Below are 10,816 nucleotides of genomic sequence, written 5' to 3' on the forward strand. Positions count from 1 at the left end.
TTCCAGTCATGACGCCACATTGAGGGGTCAAAGCCTTCCCGGGGTCTGAAGGAGGGACAGGAAGAGCCCAGGAAAGCTGAGAGGAGCATGGTAGGGAACGCAGTGTGCCCCCTAGCTCTCCCGCGCAGGCTGCTCGTTTCAGACAAACCCTGTCTTTGGGCCTGCGGCTCGGGATCACATCTGTGACTGCCCCTCTGCTGAGCTGCCCCACGGAAGGATTCTTCTGGAAAGGGATAGCGAAGTTTGAGTCCGGGGAGGCTGGGAGAGCTCTGGCAGCTGTTTTCTGCTCCCCTGGGTTTGAGGATGCGTGACAGCGCCATAACTGTGTGTGTCCCCTGCCCTCTGGCTTATCTGCCTCTTCCCCCCGAGAGGGCCCAACTCCTGCCTCTTCTCCTCCCCTCCTCCAGGCCCACACCACGTTCCAGAACAATCCCCCCCACCCCAACCGGGTGCGTGGTGGAGCCGGCCTTCCTCCCCGTGGCTTTTCTTGTGAGCCTTTCCTTCCCCCACAAGTCACGCTCACATACCCGAGAGCGCCATTATCGACGGCCCTTAGGGTTGCCATGGAAACAGAGCATTCCTCCCGCCTCCCCTCCTCTCTGTTTACCTTGGTAAGAGACTGCGGCAAAAACCAGCCTGCGGCGGAAGGGGAGGAAGGGCGGAGGGACGGGGAGAGGGAAGAGAGAAAGCCAGCCTGCTCTAAACCAGATCATTCCGGTTCAGAGTGGTCCCCACCCCCTCTCCCCCGCCTCTTTCCAATCCCGGGAGCCGCTCGGCTGGGCCTGGTGGTCTGCAGTGGGAAACTCTGGGCCCTCCGGTAGCGTTAGTGGAGAGGGTCCGAGGCTCCTCTCCCCGGCCTCTGGTCAGAGCTAGACAGGTGTTCACTACACAGGGGCACCATGCTGAGGGTGGGAAGGGAGGAGGGTTGAAATCCAGCCCTGACCGGTGTGCCCTGGCCGGCCGGAAGCGTCCTCACCCTGCCTGGACCACTGCCATGACCTCCCAACAGAGTCCTACTTCCTCTCGCGCCCTCCCTGGGGCAGCCAGAAGCATCCTTCTGATTTCTCCCTGCCTGAAAAGCGTCTCATTTGCTCTTAAATAAAAGTCAAACTGTTTCCCCAGCTCTTCTTGATCTGCCTCACCTGCCTCTCCTTTCTCGCATTCCGCACCTCTGCTTCCGGGTTCCCCTTGCTCCTTCCTTCTAGAAGACTCCAGGAGGTGGGTTTTGTCCGTGTCAGGTTCGTTATAACAACATTTGAAACGCTCTGGTCCGTTATAACAACATTCGCCCTCACTGGCGCTTTCTAGCTTCCTGCACATTCAGTGGGTTCCTACGTTTTTATCTAGCTTTTCTATGTAAAACGTAAAATAGTTCATATTTACATCAGCCCGATTCCACCCACCCCAGATGGGAGCTCCCTGAAGGCAGGGCCATATTCCCTGCTGCATGGCGCACCAGGAGGCGATTGCCGCCTCTAGGGGAGCTCCATTGGTTTCATTTCTGCTGATGGGGAGAGCAGGGAATTGGCAGGGGAGCCACCCAGACAGCTCTTCAGGATGCCTGAGTTGAGCACCAGGCCACCTTTATTTTTTTGGCCTCAGCATTGGGTTGCAGCATCTTAATTCCCCAACTTGGGACTGAATCCGTACCCCCTGCATTGGAAGCTCGGAGTCTTAACCATTGGACCACCAGGGAAGTCCCCACCAGGCCATCTTGCTGCTGACAGAGAAACACTGCCCAGTGTGTGTGCAGCAGGCATCCCCAACCCTGCCCAATGGGGAAAAGCCAGGATGGCAGGGCGGCTGGAATCTCAGTCCTGGAGTGGAGGGGGCATGCGGGGTACCCTGCATCCTGAGGTGTAACTCCAGTGCCAGGGCTTCACCGCCCCAAACGGCCCACCCCCAGGAGGTGGGGGTGGGGGGAAAGGGTTCTCCAGATGGCCTTCCACTAGGACTTTCTTGGTCATGACCTGCTGTCTGCAGCCAGGCCCTGCCTGGTGGATGACAGTTCTTACAGAAAACCTCTCTGAACTGTAGGCAGGGCGCCCTTTCTCTGGGCTTTGCAGGTTTGGGTAACTCTCGTGGCAAATCACGTAAGTTGGCTTGTCTTGGTTTCACAGTCTGTGAAAGGAGGGTAAGATTTCTCCATCCTTTCAATCATCCAGTCATTTACAAGCAGACTTGGCCAGAAGGGACCCAGAGTTACAGTATCTTGAAGAACTAAATTCAAAGAGCTGCACAGGGTTCTGCATTATAAAGGAAAAAAAAAAAACAACCCAAAATCCAAGAACACACACTTAAGGAAACAGCAGCTCCCTCTGCAGCCCATCTTATCTCCCAAACTCTCTTACAGTTATTAGCTCTTTCGTCTGTTTTTTTCCTCCATTTCTTCTTTATTAAAATTTATTTATTTAGGCTGTGCTGGGTCTTGGTTGCTGCTCAGGATTTTCTCTAGGTGTGGGGCATAGGGCTTCTCACTATAGTGGCTTTCTTCTGTGGAGCATGAACTCTAGAGTTCAAGGGCTTCAGCAGTTGTGGCTCCCCAGCTCTAGAGCACAAGCTTAGGAGTTGTGGTACATGGGCTTAGTGGCTTTGCAGCATGTAGGATCTTCCCATGGGATCGAACCCGTGTCTCCTGCATTGGCAGGCATATTCTTTACCACTGAGCCACCAGGGAAGCCCCGTTTCTTCTTTACATTTCTAATTAATATGCTTCCCTGGTTATTTTAGGTATTCTATGTATTTCCTTCCTGACATGGAAAATGAGGATTTATCTCTCTTCCAACACTCACTCTCTCTACTACCTCAGCTTCCTCTATTTAGTTTCTTTACTGGGTTATCTTTATAATTTTAATAAGTAAAGGTACTTCACCTTTATTTCTTATTCCATCATCTCTAGAGAGCAACCTAATAATGCTTATTATGTGCCGAACATCATTCTGAGCACTTTACACATATGTTTAAGCCACACGATAATATCAAGAGATGGGTTATAGTTATCAGCCCCATCTTAGGGAAAAGAAAACTAGGACTATTTTACTATTATCACTAGTGGTTTACCAAGAGGGACAGTAGATAAACGTGGGTGGCCAATCTGCCATCTGTGCACTCAGTTCTAACAGGGAAAGTTTTTGGAAGCATTCATTTTGGTCTTTGCTCTAGTTCCTTGTTGGGCCAATAAGTGTGACGGTGACAAGTAAGGTACAGAGGTCTCCTGGTCACCTCAGCCAGCACCAGGCAGTTAGCTTAGCTGTGGGACAGGGATTCCCAAATGTCACTGATAAGCTAAAATGCAATCAACTCAAGAGTTTGTTAAAGTAACTCACCTACAAAAACAATCTTTGAGATTTGGACCTAGGAATCTCTGTTTTTAACAGTCATGCCTCATGCTTAGAAACCAGTGGTTTTTCCCTTGAATCATACAGATGGTCATGACTCTGTACGTAAAGATGCACGTTTTTCCTCTGAATTCCCTGTAGCTTCTCCAACCCTTCGAAAGTCTTGGTACATCCATATAAATTTGTCTAGCAGTGGTCTGGGGAATATATGGGACGAGACAGTAAAAGGGAATATGACTTGCGCCGCAGTCACTCCCTTGCTGATGTCCTGGAGGGAGCCGAGTTGTGTTAAGGGGACTACGTATGTCCAGGAGTTCCAGAACGGGAGCAGAGAGAAGGCACACACAGTGCCTGCGGGCATGAAAGGTGGAAGACACACAGATATTACAGAGAAAAGCTGTTCCTGTGGGTGGTAAAGGACATGGTGGCGGCAGGTGGGACTGATGCTTAGGTCATACAGGTGAGCTCACATTACCATCAGACAATCATATTACCATCAGACAATCAAGGTGGCCTTAGACCAAATAGATCTGGATAAGATTTATTGATCAGATTGTTTTAGAAAACCAACAGCAAAACACTGACAAGATACATAAATACAGATTGGACATTTTAGGGTAAATTCACTATATTTCCTACGCTTGTAGGAAACCAGGTAAGGTGGAAAAGCTGTCCTGATCATATGGCATGCACACCAGACTGCAAAAGGACTTCCACACTATTTAACAGGACTGTGGCAAATAGCTTTAAGGTAAGGCAAGCATCATGTGTGGCCTAAGCATACCCTGTACCAAGAGCCAAGCCCAGGCTCATTCTCAGAGACTGTTGAGTGGGGGTTCCCTTTTGTGCCCATGTCCTTCCACTGAAAGCCTCACTGGCAGGTGCCATTAGAGGGAGATGCCTGGCACTGTCCCTGCTCAGACTCTGTGTACAAGGAAGTGGCTTTAGAGAAAGTCAGTGTGTTTCTGATGCCTCCTTTGTATTCTAAATGTGCAACTAGTAAAACAGCAATTACTACAGCTTGGTGAAACTGCCTCTGACACCCTGTACAGTGACTAAGCAGGTCCTTTTCAAATCTTATAAAAAGTGAAGAAGAAAAAAGATAAAAACATTAAAATTATACTAAAAAGATGGTACCACTTTTTGAAGCACAATTTAAAACTTTTTTTCTTAACACCAGATGAGGGAAGAAGTCACTTTCCACCGAATCTAATGACCTTAGAAGGGAAACACCACTGCTGGGCATGAGCTGGTGGCGACGCACAGAGGTCATGGAACTCTACCAAACCTACCTCAGGCCCTGCCAAGGCCCTGGAGCCCCAAGGCATTTGGGGAACTTAAGCAATTGAAGCCAATGGTGACTGGTTTTGGAAGCTTATGATCTCAGGACCATAAACCCTCATCCATCCTGGAGCTCAATGCTAGAACAATGAAGAAGAAGGAAAATGGCTTATTGTACTACATGAGAGTGCTGGCAGGTAGAGAATTCAATAACCTATACAGCCTTCTAAACATCTGTAAGACACATAAAAACAAACTGGTTTTAGAGAATTAAGACCAACATAGTCTTAAAGGATAATTTAACCTTTCCTACAAGCCAAGCTGTATGGCTGGAAAAGGCATCTCCTAAGGAAAATGAAGGTTCCTTCAAGAACAGTGGAAAAGCAAGTGTTTGCAAAGAGAGCCAAAGAAATGTCTTCAAATGATGGGATTTCTTGTGCATCATACACAGCTTTTTCTTCTAATATGTGCTAAGAGTTCTTTGGTGGTTATAGGAGAGACAGCCTAGAACTCAGGGCAGGAGACTATGCCAAAACAGAAGAGCAAAGAGTGATATCTAAACTCAGCATTAACAGCTGTCATCTTGTTGACCAATTACAGCTAACTGAGCTGTTTTCATGTTTGCTGGTTTCTAGCCCCTCCAGGATTCCTGCTTTTCCATTTCTAACTATGCATTAGCCCCACTCCACTGAAAATGAGGTACTTGTGGGAAAGGGGTAGGGAGAAGGAAGAACTATAAATCAATCAATTGTTTGATAGGAAAGTTGAAACACTGATTATCTATGGATTGCAATTATCTGTGCTTTAATCTGGTTACTCTGGGTAACCAAAGGTCACTGTTAATATACCTTTTGCTTAGAAATGTTAATGTTTATTATTATATTTTAAAATTAGCTATATATTGGACATGAATAGTTTAGAGCAAATTTTTATATCATGTTCCAGGGCCCTGAAAAAAAGAAGATTCTGCCAGTAGAAAGGGTTTCAGTTTGGCCCCTGAAAAACAGTTAAAATTTCAATCTATTCTATATTGGTTTATAGATTTTCCAGAATATGGAAAATACTTTATTAAATGAAGAAAGTCATCATTTTCTTCAGGTAATAAAGTATTACATTCACAGATAAATTAGTATATACATGGGAGAACTGATAGTATTAAATATTAGGTTTTAATTCTCCATTTTAAAAACTTCTTACAGGTAGACTTCCTTGTTCCTGGGCAAAGAAATTTAAGAAGATATGCAAACATGAGATTGAGTACAAAGATGACTGGGGAAAAGTCTCAGTGCTAATAAGCCCAAGAAACAATAAATCTCTAATAGTTGGAGTAAGGAGACACTGGACTTGAAATCCAGGTTTGCCAAGAGTTGGCCTAAGTCAGCCAATTACATCTCAAATTTCTGGTATAATTTTAACTCTAATGTAGTGAGCTGGCTTCCCCAAGACAGATACAAAAAAGTAGTCTACCTGCTTTACAGTCACACCCTATATATAATCTGTATATATCATATGTGTTTCTATATATTGCACTTAAACTTATAGGACTGCAGTAAGATGGCTGGGAGTACCTCAAAGAGGCAGAGAAGCAGCAGGCATAAACTTTTCTAAATCAAGTAACAGTGTCAGGCATTCAGAGTGCTGGTTATGGATATACTAAATGCCTGGTGATCCCCTATATAAAACTCTAGTCATCTACATTTAAGTCATCATACACACAGTCGCATTTGGCATCCAGAACATGTGCACCTGTGTGGTTCTATAGCACTCAGAGCTGATCATACTACATCATTTTCACTAGTGTTATATTAAAAGAAGACACTTTAGACCAAGGGTATGTACTTTTATGAAAATGTCACACACAAGGTCTTGGATGTCAGGCCTCCGAAGTCCATGTCAAAGAAGACTACCTTCAGAAGGCTTTAAAAAGGAGGCTAGCAAGTGTGGATTGAATCCGTCTCTCTTTTAGCTCTCTGGTGTCGCAGAAGTAGAGACCTGCTTATACCCCAAGACAATGGAAGGATAAGCACAGAGGCTGAGCATTCAGTCTTTGTACCCTATGAAACCATGACAAAGATCTTTCTGCCACCCTGAGTAGTATGACTTATTTATGGATAGTCCCCCCTGCCTCACCCCAAACATCCAGAGACTAGACTGGAGTCATGCAGCAAAGCTTTGTTTTGAACTAACAGAGCTGCTCAGACTGACTTGGTCTGGAGAGAGCTCCTCACAGGAACAAGCCTAGCAGTCGGTGGTAAGAGGTTAAAAGGCCAGACTGGTCATGGCAATGTGGGGGTGAGGCCTCCGGAGGAATTGCTCCTTTCCTCCTCTCCCCTACTCCATCATCCCCACAAAGGACCCAAACTCACAGATGAAAGATGATAAGACCCTTCAGAACACAGGCTCCATGAACTCAATCCCACATGGTTGGGAGGTTATAATAAGGCCTGGAAGTTAGGAGTCCAAGTCCAGAGGCCAAACAAAACCAGATAGTAACTTTTCAGCTACAACTCAAAGGTGATTTTACATCCACACATGAGCCTAAGAGATTCCCTTCTGAGATGAAGGAAAACAAGAATAATCTTAAAAGTTAAGTGAAAAAGAGGCACTTAAAGGAAAAATATGTCCCCAGTCTGTCTGAGTCTCCTGTTGTGATGTCACCAACGGGATGATCAGCACTGTCCCCGCCTGCACACCTTTAGCACCTTTCATACACGTAAGGACCTTCAACTGCTCGTGTCTCAGTAGGTCACTGATGGCCAAGCAAGTGAAAATTTAAGTCATTTCTGTTTTAAAATTAAAATACAATATAAAACAAACCAGAACTAAAACTTCACACCAAAGAAGTGAATGATTCTCAGTTTCTTTTCTTCCGCATGCTAGTTTTTAAAATGATTCTTAATTCTTCAGGAAGAATGACTTGTGGCTTTTCCCCAAGACCTTTTATCCAATTACTAGGCAATTACAGCACCATGCACATTAAAGCAGACAGAAAACGAGGCAAAAAGCTAAGAGAAAAATCAAGGGCCAATTGGCTTTCTAGAGATAAAACCCATTGCCTGAGAATATGGTAGGTGCATGGCCCAGAGTGAAAAAAGAAGCATTCTAAAAGGAAATGGCCAGCATGACAGCCAAAGCTCACAGCCCAAGAGCAGAAGCCCTTCCTGCCCTGCTCTTCTCTGGCCTCTCACGAACTTTATGTCCCACGGCATGAATGCCACACCTGTTTAGGGTCTGCAGTTCCCTATGATGGAGTCAAAGATACCTGAAACCATTAACAGGCATAGGAGAATTTAAAAACTTCCCAGAATGAAGAACTTTGACCACCATAAGTTTCTTGATTTGAAATGTTCTCATGCCATAATTTCTAAGAACAACAACAAACAGCACAACCACCACACACGATGAAGTCTTTAGACAAGTCAACTCTAACCACTGCTGGCACCAGAAGGATGAGAAAAGAAATCACTGATTGAGAGTTGTTGAGCTGCTTAATTTCCTCTTAAGCAAGTTAAAAGATAGGTTATGAGCTGCTTAACTATCCTCTAAAGTAAGTTAAAGGATAGGTTTGGGTATCTAGGCTGAAAGATACCAACCACTGCTGCTATTAGATCCAGCTACTCAATTAGATGTACCTTTGAAAACAGCAAGTTAAACATTGAGCTTTCCCTATAATCTGCAGGATTCTCAAGGTTAGCCTTCTTGTTCTATCCCCAATGCTACTTCTCGTTGTTGCTGGATTTCCTTTTTGTAATTTTTGTTTTTATTGACAATGTTGCTTAATTTATAGAGCAATGCCTGACATGGCCATATGTTGAGAGTCCCTTTAACATTTTCTTTATCTTATCTTGATTCATTTAACGTTATGAAGGTACTTTCAGACTCTCCCTCAACTTCCATCAGGGAAGAGGGAGTATGTGAGTATGTGTGTGTACTGGGGCAGAAGGGAGAGAAGCAAAGAAAAAAGCACAAGGGAAAGTGAGATTCCATAAACTTAAAACAATTTACAGAAAGGCATCTGATGTATTTTCTGAATAAGGCCTTGATCAGGGTAACCAATTCTCTCTGTAGCACATTCTACACTGCCCATAAATAAAGGAGTCTCTTTAAATTAACATTTCCAGTATCAATGAACAGTCCAGTAATCCTCATTTCAAGCGCTCGATGAGTCCCTGTGTGAGTCCAAGGTGCAGAAGCTGTGTTCGGGAAAGGTTTGCTAGGTTGGGGAAGGCCGCAAGCAGCTTCTCCCACGCCAGTTCCAGCAGGCTAGGAACCACCAGCCAGATCTTAAACAATGACCCAGTCCGTTTATTTTCGTGGATGTTCACCACTCCTCCATGAATGTACATGCAACCAGCCTATGAACAAATGGCAGTCAAAAGAGGATAAATAACAGATACTTAAGCTGAAGATTCAGCAAAAAAAATTCATGGCAGGCTGAACTGAATGAAATGAAATCAAAAATTTCTCACTGATCCCAACACAGTGCAGAGATCAAGAAAGATTTAATAATGAATGAGTTACTAAGGGAAAAACTAGAGATTACTTTTACTTCAACAACTTTGACATCGTTAAACTAAGATTATATTAAGTACCCATCATGCCAAAGATAAGAATACAGAGTTTAAAATAAAGCTCTTAGCATTCAAGAAGCTAGTAGAATCTTCAATAACACAGCGTTTTGGGGGTAAAATTATTCTGCCCTCCCAGGAAACATCTTTGATATCACTGTCAGGGCCTGAATACCACATGCAGCATTTCTTTTACATTTTATGCAGCTCTTTTAAGCTTGTATATGATGGATTTTCTCCCTTTTTCTCAGAGGAAGAGCTAGCTTTGGAAGAAAGGTTTTAAAAACACATTCTTAATCCAAGCTTTGCTAATATCAGACATCTTTTTTTCTTGCTCTATCCCTAAAAGTATTTCCTTATCATCTGCAACTATATAAAGAAGATAAGAAAATGAAAACTTACTGGTGTAACAGCTGCACAGTGAAAATAAACTGGCTCCGGCATGGTAGCTGGGAGCTTAACCCATTGAAAAGTCTGCAGATTCAGCTTCCAGATATCTCCCAGGATCACTTCTCCATTATAGCCCCCGCAAATAAACACATCTATCAGTGGAAGAGAAAACCAAAATCAGGCAAAGGAAAAGAGCCACGGTGACAGCATGTCCTGTCGTAGCTCTCATGGCTAGATGACATGGGGCCAGTCCAGTTTCCATACCACAGGGGACTTCAGCTGGTGGGCTGCTCATTCTGCTGCCTTGTCCCTCACTAGAGTCTGAACTCAGTGTTTGGATTTTTTCTAGGGCTAAGGATGCAAGCCTCTGAGGAGGCTTCATGTCCAGGTTCTTAAATTCAAACATCTTCAGGTACCAGGGATAGGAAGTCAATGAGCAAGAAGGTTCAGGGAAAATAGATAAGCCAGGTAACAAACAGGAGTGCACTTGCTCTAACGGGGAAGACGGTGATGCAGCTCCAGCTGATGGAGCTACGCAGGACTTAAGGTCAGCAATGGCCAGACCTTCCAATTTTGTAAGAGAAGTTGGAAATTCAGATTGATTTTTTTTGAAAAATGAAACTTTTTGGTTTTTAAGTATTGGCCACTAATTCAAAAACTGTAATACACACATGAGCCAAACAAAACACAACTGCAGGCCACCAGTTTGCAAACCCTTCTTTTAAATAATGTCCCTAAAAGGATAGACATTTATCTGCCCATAGAGACAAACATTCTCTATGTAGACAACTAGCCTGCAATGTTCAGTTCGGGGCACAGAGGTTTTTCCAAGCTTTCTTCAGCCCAAAGAGAACAGTCTGAAGCCCAAATTGATCTGTGCTAGTTATAATGTCAGGAAAAAACCTTCCCAAAATCAAAGTTTTTTTTTTTTTAATCGCTGTTATTTTTCTGTTTGTTTTTGTAAAATCAGTTATAACCAAGTATACAACATGTACCAAAGGCTATCAAACTGAATGCTCAGAACTACAGCTGAGTGCAGCTTGTATGGTGCCTGGAGTCAAAGAACCAAATGAACCCTTGTCTTAACTCAGGTCTAGATCAAGTTTAAGCCAATACCTAATTAAACTACAAAATACACTAGAAACATTTTTGGCTCGGATTCAAAAAAAAGTATGGTTCCATTTTTAGAGACACAAAGCTGAACAATGCCACTATCTATAAATCTTGCCCAAAGAGCAA

The 10,816-nt window shown here is 44.1% G+C and overlaps 1 protein-coding gene across 1 annotated transcript in view; it reads right to left on the bottom strand.

Annotated features, from left to right (window-relative positions):
* Nucleotides 1–3,863: 3,863 nt before the first annotated feature.
* The window catches only part of KLHDC10 (kelch domain containing 10), a gene marked incomplete at its 5' end in the record, with an annotated part of 64,925 nt that continues 57,972 nt past the window's right edge, over nucleotides 3,864–10,816 (bottom strand). The window contains 2 exons of the mRNA XM_010831757.1: nucleotides 3,864–8,974; nucleotides 9,590–9,729. Of these exons, the coding sequence (XP_010830059.1) occupies nucleotides 8,765–8,974; nucleotides 9,590–9,729 (350 nt within the window). The remainder of the gene's footprint in view (nucleotides 8,975–9,589; nucleotides 9,730–10,816) is intronic.

The sequence above is a fragment of the Bison bison genome, unplaced genomic scaffold (genome assembly GCF_000754665.1).
Source record: "Bison bison bison isolate TAMUID 2011002044 unplaced genomic scaffold, Bison_UMD1.0 scf7180017864530, whole genome shotgun sequence".
NCBI classification, from domain to species: Eukaryota; Metazoa; Chordata; class Mammalia; order Artiodactyla; family Bovidae; genus Bison; species Bison bison.